This window comes from Triturus cristatus, chromosome 3_1 (assembly GCF_964204655.1).
Source record: "Triturus cristatus chromosome 3_1, aTriCri1.1, whole genome shotgun sequence".
Taxonomy (NCBI): Eukaryota; Metazoa; Chordata; class Amphibia; order Caudata; family Salamandridae; genus Triturus; species Triturus cristatus.
In genome coordinates this window covers 622172361-622185280 of record NC_140583.1, presented here as the reverse complement: position 1 = coordinate 622185280, position 12920 = coordinate 622172361, and the positions used below count along the sequence as shown (strand labels likewise).

Sequence of the window (12920 nt, the reverse complement as noted above, 5' to 3'; positions counted from 1 at the left end):
CTATAGCACGACTTACAGGGTACGAACTTACATTGTTTCAGCCACATATAGAAATCAGACGCTGTAACACATTGAATCCTGCCACACTTTTGCCAGTAACCGGAGCAGACCCACTAGCTCATGACTGTATTGAAGTTATTACTATAACGACAAAACCCAGACAAGACTTGACAGATGTCCCATTGTCAGATCCAGACCTGACGTTGTATGTAGATGGTTCATGTATGAGAACAAGTACAGGAGAGTTAGTGGCTGCTTATGCAGTCACAACAGATACAGAAGTCATTGAAACTAATCGTATTAATACTTTGTCAGCTCAAGCCGCAGAGCTCATCGCTCTGACACAAGCCTGTATTCAAGCCACAAGTAAAAAGGTCAACATATACACTGATTCACGTTATGCATTCGGAGTTGTACATGACTTCGGCGTGCTGTGGCGAGAGAGAGGTTATTTAACTTCCCACGGTGCCCACATTCAGCACGGACCTCTCATTCATGCCTTATTAGATGCAATACATCTACCTACTGCAATATCAATTATGAAATGTAAAGCTCATACGAAAGTTACTGATATCATTTCTCAAGGCAATGATCTAGCCGACAGAACAGCTAAACAGACTGCTCAAACTCAGACTCCCGACATGACAAAGACAATAGTCCCGATACCGACACATTGTATGACAGTTAAAGATCCTACTCTTGACGTAATTGACATACAGACACATGCTACACAAGACGAAATAAAGAAATGGACTGAATTAGGAGGGATCCAAACGGACCAGGGATGGATGATGAAGGACAAGTCTGTGTGGTTCCTTCCTGATTCAATGGTCCAAGTTGTAATTAACACTACACATAGTCCAGCACATCTCGGAGAAAAAGCTATGCTAGACAGCATTCAACACATTTGGTTCAATAAACATTTACGAGCAGCAGCAAAGCAAAAAGTCCGTACCTGTATGATCTGTTGTCAGTTTAACCCAGGAAAAAGCGTTCCCGTAGAACAGGGTGGATTTCATCCTCCTGATCACCCTTTTGAAGTCCTCCAGATGGATTATATCCAGATGGAACGATGTCGAGGATTCAAATACGTTCTTGTAGTTGTCTGCGCTCTGTCCCGTTGGACGGAGGCATACCCGGTTTCAGATTACACTGCCCCGACCACTGCCAAACAGTTAGTTCGAGAATTCTTCCCACGATACGGTTTACCACGTGTTGTCTACTCAGATAACGGCCAGCCGTTCTCATCCGAATTAATGAAACATGTCTCACTTCTGTTAGGATATCAGTGGAAATTCCACTGTGTCCGACACCCCGAGGCAGCAGGTCTCGTAGAAAGACATAACCAGATACTGAAAATCAGATTGTCCAAAATATGCAGAGAGAAAGGTGTCGACTGGGTAGTAGCATTACCAGTTGCACTCTTTTACATGAGAATGGTAGCACACTCTCGAACAGGGCTATCCCCGTATGAGGTGATCTTCGGCAGACCACCAAATATGTGGGGACGCCCATACCACGCAAAATAACTGATGTTGACTGTAATATGCTGACAGATTATTTGGCTTCCTTGATGTCTGCACTACAATCTTGTCGTTCACAGGTAGCTGCAGCCTTTCCCGACAACACTGAGGTGAAACCCCATGACATAGTTCCGGGTGATATTGTATTTGTGAGAAATTTCGACCGAAAGACTCAGCTGGAGCCCAGGTGGAAGACACCCAAGTTGGTTCTGCTAACCACAAGGACAGCCGTGAAGATCGAGGGCCGCAAGGGCTGGATTCATTCAAGTCATATCAAGAAATTTCATGGACAATACTCGGATATAGACATTGTGCCCTGCACTCCCTCACAGACTGATTCAAAACTTCCTTTGGTTGAAAAGACTGAAACAGAACTTTACAAAGTTAAGTTGAGGCCTAGAACGTCAGACGGTTTGATTGTTTAAGTCCTCTCCTAGGTGAAGCGGTTGAATCTGTCTCTGACATGTATCCTCTAGACCTGAATCATGGACAGTCGCGAAAAATGATGAAACGACAGGCGTATTGTAAATCACTGCGTAGCCATTGTATAGTGACATTATTAATTTTGTTTTCCTTAAGTCTTTTAATAATTATTACAAGTATGTTGTTGCACATATATTACCCTATTGCCAGAAATGTTCACAATGTTATTGCTGAACATTCTTTTAGTGACTTACCTCCACATGAATTGTCTTATAGACTTGCGCTGCGCAATAACACTTTCATTAGTATGTTACATCATTCCCATCAGACTAGTAATGCTACTAATTGTTGGGTGTGTGGTCGGCTCCCTCCCTATCAGAATTATGAAGGAGTCCTGCCATTCTTTCCACACCCATTTACACACAATGGCTCCTGTGGAGCATGGTTCAGTTTAATCAATTCCATAGACTCAGACACAGCAGTTTACCAAGATCAGTGGGTATGGGGAAACCTGAACCTAGTTTTACTCAAGGTCTGCTATCCTGACAAAGAGGGTCGCCCCAAAAGAACAGGAACTGATCTAGAAAATGAAGTATATGGATTAGGTAATTTTACACCTAATCTCATGATTCTAAATGTCGTATCCGAAGTTGAACTAGTCTTACCCACCATGTCAGTATTCCCAGCGAAGGGTGAATTGTGTGTAAGAAAGGTTGGTTCCATACATATGGGCCATAGTAAGTGTACTACTACAGTAGAATTCAGTGATCAAGGCAAATCTTCATTCAGAGCTTATCGCCACTCCTACTTTATATGTGGTCAGACTGCATATATGCGTCTACCTCTAGATTGGGATGGTACCTGCTACATTGCATTCCTTTTGCCACCTGTTTTCCTAGCTCCTCCTGATTATTATAGAAATATTCATTTAGTACACAATAGAGAGCGGAGAGATCTCCCAATTGTCGATTATACTGAGACGGCATGGGACAAGTATGTAGATTTCAATAAAGGCATCTTTCCCTATATAGGTACAGTTACCAATAGTAAGCTGATACGTAGATTAACTAGAACCCTTGAAGCAGTAGTGAATGAAACTATTTCCGCCTTAGGCAATTTAACAGAAGAGCAGTCTGCTATGCGGATTGTTGTGCTTCAAAATCGTCTTGTCCTTGACGTCATCTTGGCTGATAGAGGCGGAGCTTGTAGGGTCATCGGATCCAGCTGCTGCGTATTCATACCAGAAAATTCGCCATCAGTATATAAAGCCATAACTCGCCTTCATAAGATTGTAAGCCAGATACACCAGAACCCAGGCACTTGGACTTGGTCCAGTTGGTTTTGGAGTGTGATATTATCAGCCTGGGGATGGAGAGTTCTATCCTTCCTAGGTATTGGCCTTCTCATACTATTCAGTTGCTGTATATGTCTACAATGTGGACCAGCGATTTGTGGTCTGTGTGCCACATCGTGTATTCCACCACCAAGATTTCATTCAAGATCCCGGAAGAAGAAAGAAGAACAAATGATGCTATATGAACAGATCAATGGATTAATGAAGATTGATATCTCTTAACGGGCAAGTAGGGGACAAGGAGGGAATGTGGAAATATGGATTTTTCTGGTCAGTTATGTCCCCTATCTTGGACCCCAACGGTTCTATGTGCATGTCACAAGTACATGTATGTTCCCTCCAGTTCCAGTTATGAAGACGCAAATACATGTGCGTCCACCGTCAACATGTCCTCTGTCAGATCCGCCATGAATAGGCCGGATATTCCATTCCTAAGTACAAAAGGCCACCGGCTTTATATGGTTCACTTATGCCATTTTACAGTCCAGGCAAGTAGGCCCTGATTCTGTCATCAAAACTCTTCTTGCCTTCTGCCTCTGAAAGCTCCAGTCTGAGCCTGCCTCTGTGACCATGAACTTTGTCTCATTCTCTGCGCGGCTCACGAAGTCTGACATCAGCCTATTCTCTGCCAAGAACTGTATTTCACCTTCGAGTTATCTGCTTCCCCCTCAGCCGATGCATTCCTGCCTAGTAGTTTAAGTAAACATTCTTCCAGTTACCAAGCAAAGGGCCCGGCTTCTCTGCCCTCATGCAAGTAATTCATAGTCCTGTTACTATGGAAGATTCCTGCCCTCGCATTTAGTGTAGACACCTAGACGCTTGTACACGCACGCACAGTCAGTATAGAATAGATTCTGTCCGAGAGTCCTTCTTTATGGATAACATAGTTCTTTAAACATAGGATGTTAGATATGATTTGGGATTAGGTTGACTTGACCCCTCAGACTTCTTGTCTCCACATGTAGAGCTAAATGTCAAGTCCCCTTCACCCCCTAGTTACACGTCAATTACACGTCATACTGCTGCGCGCGCCTCTATGCCAAGTATTATCTTATAGATCCACCTATAGGTGACATCACAACCAATTATGTTCCTTTTTACTCCTTGTTCCACCCATTTTTTGTTACGCAGACAACTCGTCATTTTCCTTATCAATTGTTACGCCTATTGCATTCGCTTCATAGTAATATATGTACTATAAAAGTCATTTCATGTCAATAATGTATGTACTTCACTTCCTGAACCTCCGGGGTGATGGAACTTGAAGCATCCGATTATAATCGATTATTTGGAATAAAGCCCATTCCGAACCTCTAATACCACGGATTCTGCCTCTCATTTTATTGAGCTATTTTATTATGTTTCTGTATCAAATTCAGTCCCGGTAAAGGAAAATTATTTACCACAGTCACACTGGCATGAGTGCTACCAAGAGTAGAATAAGAATGAAATATTGGTGGTATTGGTTAGATAAAGATGTGGAGAGCTCAGTTAGTGAATGTGTGCAGTGTGCCTGGAGCGATAAATCCCAAAGAATGGTGGATTACCTGCCTGTGGAGAGTGACAAGATAGATGCCCCATGGAAAAAGATTGAGTTGGATATCTCTGGCCCTTATAGAGTGCTCAGGACATGTCCCAAGTATGCGTTAGTCGTCATCGACTAGTTTTCAAGATGACAAAAAGTCAAATTTATTGATCAAGTGACCACGAGAGATGTTCTAGGGTTTTTGAAAAAGTTATGAGACAAGGAGTGAATACCAGAATGCGTGGTTACTGGCAATGGGGTACAGTTTGTCTCCCATGAAATGAGGGACTTTAAAAAAATCAAGGGTGTGTAACACGTAAGATCATCGGTGTATTACCCCCAGAGTAATGGTTTTGTTGAGGGTTGAAACAGAACTCTCAAGGAGGGTTTACAATTGGCGTTGTCAAGGTAATTAGTGAAAGTGCGCTGTAAGGAAATTGATGTGGTAGTACCGCACCACACCTAACAGTACAGGGGGAAATAACTTTTTGAAGTTATGCGAGGAAGGAAAGCAAGATATGTGATATCCAAGAGAGTGGAAAAGAGGAGTTCTGCTGATGGTTTGTTGGGTGTATTGACAGGTATCAGTCAAAACTCTGTGGTAGGAGAATGGGTGTGCGTGAAGAGAGAACGGAAGGACAAAGGTTTGGCAACATTTTCAGATTTCTTACAGGTAAAGAAAGTGTATCCCTACACAGTATTGTTGAGTGATGGAAATGTGTGAAATTACAAGAAAGTAGTGAAGGAGGCTGATTATTTGTTGAGAGAAAAAAGTAGACTGTGGAAGAAAAGTTTAATGTAAAGGCTGGAACGCCAGACTGAGATTACAGTTGCTGGTAGCTGGCTGGCAGCTCCCTCCTTGTTTATTGCACCTGTAACTAAAAGTAAATAAATATCGCCACTCGCCGAAAGAACCCTGGGGGCTGACATCCTCTGGATGCCTTTCCCAGGAACCCCCCAATTTTTACAAACGAAGAAAATATTGCCAGCAAGGTAGTCTGCAGCCTATGAGCTACTGCTCTTGGCATGTTTTAAAGGGTGAAGAAAACAAACTGTCTTACGAGTGCTAATTAACTAAAACTAGACTCCCCTAGCTGTTTGCTTTAATCTCCATGTGCACTTAATTTGATTGGCACGCAGAGACCGGGATTCTAACATGGATGCACTCTCACACTGCATGAAGCCCACTGCCTACACCTAGCTCCATGGCCAAGCCTATGATCGGAGACGGCAAAAGACTCTGCATTGCCAGGTATGCCACCAGTGTTGCATAAATACAGTATAAAATGAACTTAAGAATAAATATTGCAAATCCTTTTTCTTGGGCTCAGGCAGAAACTAGCCAGGAAGGAGAGGCCATATGGCAAAGTCTTAACTAATAGTAGAACTAAGGTTGAAATTGAACTGAGGTGTAAGAGGGTTGTCTGGGGCCAGAGCAACCACAATCTTTATGACTGTTACCAGGCGCAATGATAATGAAGGTAATAAGCACTTCCCCTGTGATGGGAGAGGAACATGGGCACTGTGGAAGCCTCCGATTGGAAAGAAGGGTTTATGCATTCTAGGGAAATTATAATTCGGTCTGGTTTTCGCATTCCGCAATTTCAAATCCTACACAGGGTATATTGGACACGCACTTTCCTCTACAAGACGCGTCTGTCAAATGACGACAAATGTCTGAAGAGATGCAACATTTAGGGTTCTCTATTCCAAACTATTTGATTATGCCCTAAACGTGATAGCTTTTACTAATCAGTATGCGTCGCTATCCAGGGGGTCACTGAGTTATCAATACCCAAGGAACGTAGAGGAGTAATACTGAGGATATCAGTGACAAACCTCCACCAGAATACTTCTTGAAACCTGGGGCTCACATTAGCACACACGGATCTGGCAAAAGTGTTGGACACCTATGAAGTACTGAAATTCTAGATATCGTGTGCAAATATGGACTGGGGTATGGGGACCGGAAGTAATATTAGAAGCAAGTGGGTGACGGAAGAAATCTGAGAAAGTGTGGGGAAAGTGCATGCATTATTACAAACTGAATTAAAACGTGCATGGAGAAGAAATGTGACAACAACCAAAAGATCTGGGAACTCTGCTGCTTGTCTGATGTGTTTATGCTCACCCTATACGTTTGTTTTCATGACTTTATATAGTTGAATGAAACATTGCATACCAATAAAATGTTGTTTGAAGAAAATAATCTATTGAGGTCCAAACTAATCCCTTAAAGCCTTTCTTCCAAATGCTCCAAGTCCTTACAGGAATGGCAAGAGAAGCCAGGGTAGATGAAGGGGATTACCTAGGGTGACATATCTTGGTCAAGGGGGGAAGAGAGGATTAGGAATCAAATCAGAGATGAGAATTTAACTTCTAGATTGCATCCTTTTCCCAGTGAGCTGATGCCAAAACCAGCTCCTCAAATAGCTCCAATTAAAGGTATCATAACATACAACCAATGGAAGCTTTGGCTCTGAAAACCCCACAAGGTCCATGAAAGTAATGCTGTATGATGTTTTATGAACTCTGCTTTACAGAATGCTTTTGATTACACCTGACTTTCCCTTTCAGCTTGCAACTTTACCTGCACAATGGGCCACTTGAATGCCGATTGTGATTCCTGCCTATGTGAAGAGCACCAGCTAAACGGGGCGGTCTACCTTCCGGATGGGGCGCCAGCAGAGGGAGCCATTTTCTATCTACAGGCCAAACAACTTAAGCATATGGCGGAGTCGGACAGTCTGGGGAAGTTCAGCATCCCTGGTCTTTGCCCAGATGGAAACACTATATTGAAAATCAAGAAGGAAAAGTATTCAACTATTACCTTCACCATGCCCAAGAGCAGCAACAAGACATATTCTGCCAAGGTGAATTTCCGAAGAGAAGGTTAGTTGAAGAATCTCTTACAAGTGATAACTCCAAATGGTCATTGATTTTTAACCAGAAACACTCTGTGTGTTAGTACGTGTAGGCCCATACATATAGTGCGAGAATTCAAAGTATATTTTCCCATTATCTCTCATTCTTTTCAGTATGTTTTGGCCCCGTTATTACAGCTGATATGCAGTCAGGGCCTCAGAGCCATGCATAAATAGATGATACACAGCACTATCTGTCTATATGTTTGCTCCTGAAATTCAGAAAATAATTTAAAACAAATCTCTTCAAACAACACAATCAACCTACACATTAGGATCCTATGTACAATCTGTAACACTTCAAGGAATCTTGGATTATATCCTAGACTCTGCGTGCTGTTCTTTACTCCACTGTTCTCCGACAAGTTTCACACTATACAACTACCACTGAAGGCATACAGATATGCATTGATCCTTTTCCCTTGATGCCAGTGGAGCATGACTTCATTCAGTTTGGAGTTAAATGCAGGAAAGGTGGAGATTATCATATGAGGAATCTGAAAGCATCTAAGGGCATGGTTACAAGACAAGCAGAGGAGTATCTCCGCAGGGTATGGGGAAGCTGTTCTACCTGAACACAACTTGCTTCTGCGTAAAAAACATACTTGTGAAAATCACATACACTTTATGCGTGCATCAGTTGCAACTTTTTCCAGTCAAGGTCAGATTTATTCCTGAAACCATGTAATTTGGATGAGCGCCTATAACTGGGTTTTCAGTGGCTGCTGCCACAAACAAACAGTGGTGGTGCAGGTGAAGGGGAGACGGGGGAGAGCGCAGGAGGGAGAACGCAGGGGGGGAGATTTTATAATAATTTAAAGAGACTTACCTGAAGCTGCCTGCCGGCCACGTCACGCCTTGGTCTTCCTGGTCCCAGCAGCCCCTGGGAAGTAATCACAGACGCCCTGTGCAATCCCTGCACTGCTCTCGTAAAATGAGAGTATCGCGGGGATTGGCCTGAGCAGGCTGGGCATATCAACAAGGGCTTTATCTCTGCTTTTTTGTCTTTAAAAGCCAAAAAAGCATAGATAAAGCCCTTGTTGATATGCCCCCAAATTTCCTCTTCACAGGGATATAAAATTGGAAGAAATGTATCCAGTTTATCTCACTCCTTATTTAGAGTTTTTTTTCAGAATGTAGAGGATTTTCCATTTCCATCAATCTCTAAATTAAGTTCTCAGTTTGTGATTGCAGCTCTCTAAGAAATTCTTTCTGCTGTCCTCTGCATAAGGCTAACATCAGTTAGTTCTTCTATGAACCACAAGCATCACGAGGTTGTGTGGTCGAATATGCTACAAGTAAAGAAAATATTTGATGAGGGTTTTTTATTTTTTTTTAAATGAATAAATGCTACTTTTCTTGGCTCATCTCCCATCATATGTGCTGAGCTCCAATTGAGAGAGAGCAGATCCATGTCCTTCTGAGGGAACCCAGCACTTTCAAGACTAGGGCTGCTTTTCTGCAGGTTCCCTTCAGAAATGTGTTTTTTGTCCTCAGAACGAATGGATACAACTTGCTTTCATCAAATACTATGTAGTGCAGAGCCCTGAAGAAACATGCTCAACATTATTAATACAATGAAAGACATATATACACATTATTAAGTGAAACGCAAGCAATATTTATAATAATGGTTTACAGTGGTCCTCTTTGTAAGTCAACGACTGCTGCAAAGGGCGGCACGTGTGCAATGGGCTGATGCTCTAGTCTAGCAGCTAATAATGCAAAATGTAAGCACCTTCTGTCACATTTTCCATAGATGGAGGGACGTATCCCTGGCCGTGTTGGCATATTATCGATCCTGGTGTTGGGTCCAACATGACCCTTCATCAGCGTAACCAGAAAGGTGCAGCTAACAACAATATATGCAGAGAAAAGAAACATGTGCCAATTCTTAGCAAGGGCTGGATCAGGCCCAGTGGAGCACTCGGAGTAGTTTCATCACAACGCCATGGTTGATTCAAAGGAACAACAAGTGAAAACCCTGAGTAACTATAATCCTCTGTTTTGCATTATTGCAGGCAATTAAATTGTATGTATTCTTTACATGCTGATGGCAAGCATGGACAGGTTTGCATATCATTACAAAGAAGGCATACTTTTTCATTGTTTGAGAATTTTTCAGCCTCTGCCAAAATTGAGAAGATTTGTTGAAACTTAAAAAGTATTTGAGAAAAAACACAAATACTCTTAAAAGACACAAATTGTTCTCTAGAATATAAGTGACTCAGGAGATGAAAGATTGGCTTGTGCTGTGCACATTGACAGATGTGGAAGAAGAATTGCCCGAGGGATCAATCAATGCTTCGCCTTTATTTCTAAGCGACAAGAATGATTGTGGACAGTTGAGAATCCAAGTCTTCAATTCGCCATGGATATTGCTGAACGGATTGAGTGTTTCTTGTAAATGTGTTAGATATGAGAATGTGAGAGCTCCAAGCCTGAACCTGGAGTGGGTCAAAGAGTTGTGTACACAATAGGCATGAAGGGCCAAATACTGCCCAGCAAGGGGAAAGTAGGATTGATTATGTAACCAAGCGCGAGGGGTTCCCCTGTGGGCATTCCGATTGTGAAAAAGGATTTATTTTAGAAATAAAGTTTATGTTAGCAAAGCAGTGTATGGTAAGACATTAAACACTACATACGGAGGTAATTAAGATAATTGTACACAAATAACACAATACATTCACAGTAAAATGCAAGTAATGGTACACAGCACATATTTACTTTGCACATAGTTGAAATGCAGGGCACAGCCGATTAAAGTGATGTGCCTTCAATCACACTGATTTTTGGGGAAGTACCGAGGATAGAATTGAAACCTATATCTTTGGGTGTTGAGATCAGAAGACATATCTATTGGACCACATCCCCAAATATTTTGGCATTCTTTGTCCTGTAGAGTAATGTATTTGATACAATGGTGTGGGCATGGGTAAGAAGAATGCTGTGGGAACGAACAGTGTGCTTGTGGTGGCTGAGAGGAGTGTGAGTGTGGAATTGGTCATGTGATACAGCAGGTTGAAAATTCTGGGTTCAAGAATGAGTTATTTTGTGGAAAGGTTTATATCACGTGGACAGGGAGAAATCTACACTGAAGTCGTCAAGAGGCTTTGCGAATGATGCTTACAATTGAGTGTTCTTAGTCAATTCTGAGAGTTAAAAGTTACGAGTGAGAAAGCAAAGAAGCTTTTCTGGTAGGTATTCAACATGTAGTTAGGCAAGGTGAGAGGGTTCTGCCGTTTGATAATTCTCAAGTATGGTGATGTCAGTGTCATAGCTAGAAGGAGTACCAGTGAAGAACTGACATTAGTTGATGGTGGACCTAGACAGGTTGTGTGTGATGGGTGCCATAGGAGAGAATGAACCCTTGAATAGTTAGTTCCGATCATTTTGGCCCTAGATGTTGCATGGAAATGAGAATGAGTGTCGATCTCTTCAACCTAAACAAAAGAATATGGATGATTAAACATCTATTGACTAACAGTGCATAAACTCTTAACAACCTGGGTCACCAGAATTAGTTCACTACACTGGGCTTTTTATCTCGCTGCATCCAACATCGCAGTATCTCACATGCTTTAAGATGTCTTTAGGAGTATATTGATTCCCTTGCATGCCTTTTGCAGTGGAGCCTATGTTTTCTTTAACACATTTTTATTGATGTTGACTGGATGTATGATAGCAATCTGCATCATCTCTTTAGGTATTTTTATTACATTGCATAACGAAGCAACAGTGGTCAGACATTGTTTCCCCAACCTCCCCAATGCCGCCTCCACCCCTTAGGCCATCCCTCCCCATCCGAGTGTCTCCTGTTAGGCCGGGGTCTATGAGTGTCCTCTGTATCACAGGTGTTTCTTATAGTTCCTGATTTCTTCCTCTAGTGTCTCGGCCATGGAACGTATCGGTGCCAAGCATATTCCCTGATAAACCGCCCATGTCTGCCAGATCCTACCATATTTCCCAGGGCAGCCCCAGGCCACATATACAGATCTCACCATACTCCTAGTGATCAAGGCACTTTTTCCACTCCACAACCGGTGGGGGACATATGTCCTTCCAATGCTGGGCTATGTCCCCTTTGGTGATTGATTAAAAGCCCGAGCTGGAGTCGCGCCGACTCATATCTAATACTGTCAAGGTCTTCTCTTGTGTGAAGCAGGACCATTTTAGGGTCTATTGGGACCCTCCAGCCCAGGACAGAGTCGAGGCAAGAGGGGACTTTGGTCCAAAACAGTGTCAGCCTGTCACAGCCCTGACCATGTGTAGGAAGTCCACCTCACAGGTATGGCATCGGAGGCAGGAGGGAAAAGTGATCAGCCTCACCCTGTAACCTCTGTCTGGTGAGGTACACTCTGTGGAGGTATTTTATTTGTATCAGGCCGAGTCTAGCCACTATGGCTGAGCTACGGGGTGACTTTCTGGCCTCTTTTCACTTCTCGTCCATGAGTTTCCCCACGTCCACCTCCCAGGCAGCATAGCACGCTGATGGGGTTGTCAGTTTATAGTTTCCCAACTTACCCATAAGTAGTTTGCCCTCTGGCGGGTTAAATTCAGGGCGTTTCTCCTGCTCTGTAATATATGGCGCATGTTGGAGCTAAACGTATCGGAAAAAGTGCGTTCATGTGAAGTGTATTCTGTATGTAGGGCTTGGAATGATTTAAGGGTAGTTCTCTCCATTGCGTCCCCCATTGTGGTGATGCCTATAAGGTCTCGTTGTCAGGAACCCTCCAGGCACTGCCACCTGTCACAGCAAAGTCCCTCCACACAATGGTGTATGTTCCGTGAGTCTGCCCTCCCACCGCATCTGCGTCAGGTTGGACTTCCACAGCTTTACCACCACTGCTGTCGCAGGTGGGAGTACTAAGCCGTCCCCGCCCATATAGGAGGAAATGGAATGGGATGCCCCTAAAGATCCACTTCTTTAAGGCGTATGCTGGGTTGCCCTTGGGTATCACTCCACCACTCATTAATGATCAGTAGATGTGATTCCCCCTAGTAGTCTTCAACGTTTGCAGTGGCAATGCCCCCTAAGTATGTAAATTGGAAGCATTTGTCCTGTGCTATACGGGTAATCCCTGGCTCCACAGGAAGCAGCATAGCATGGAGTTAAGTTTCTCGAAGAGGGAGCGCAGAACTCCCTTGGGTTAGTTCTGTAGCTGATGTAT

At 43.0% G+C, this 12920-nt stretch overlaps 1 protein-coding gene across 1 annotated transcript in view; it reads left to right on the top strand.

Annotated features, from left to right (window-relative positions):
- Positions 1-12920, top strand: part of CILP (cartilage intermediate layer protein) — a 141464-nt gene that overhangs the window by 105406 nt on the left and 23138 nt on the right. Inside the window, exon 6 of the mRNA XM_085644580.1 lies at positions 7403-7717. Within this exon, the coding sequence (XP_085500706.1) occupies positions 7403-7717 (315 nt within the window). The remainder of the gene's footprint in view (positions 1-7402; positions 7718-12920) is intronic.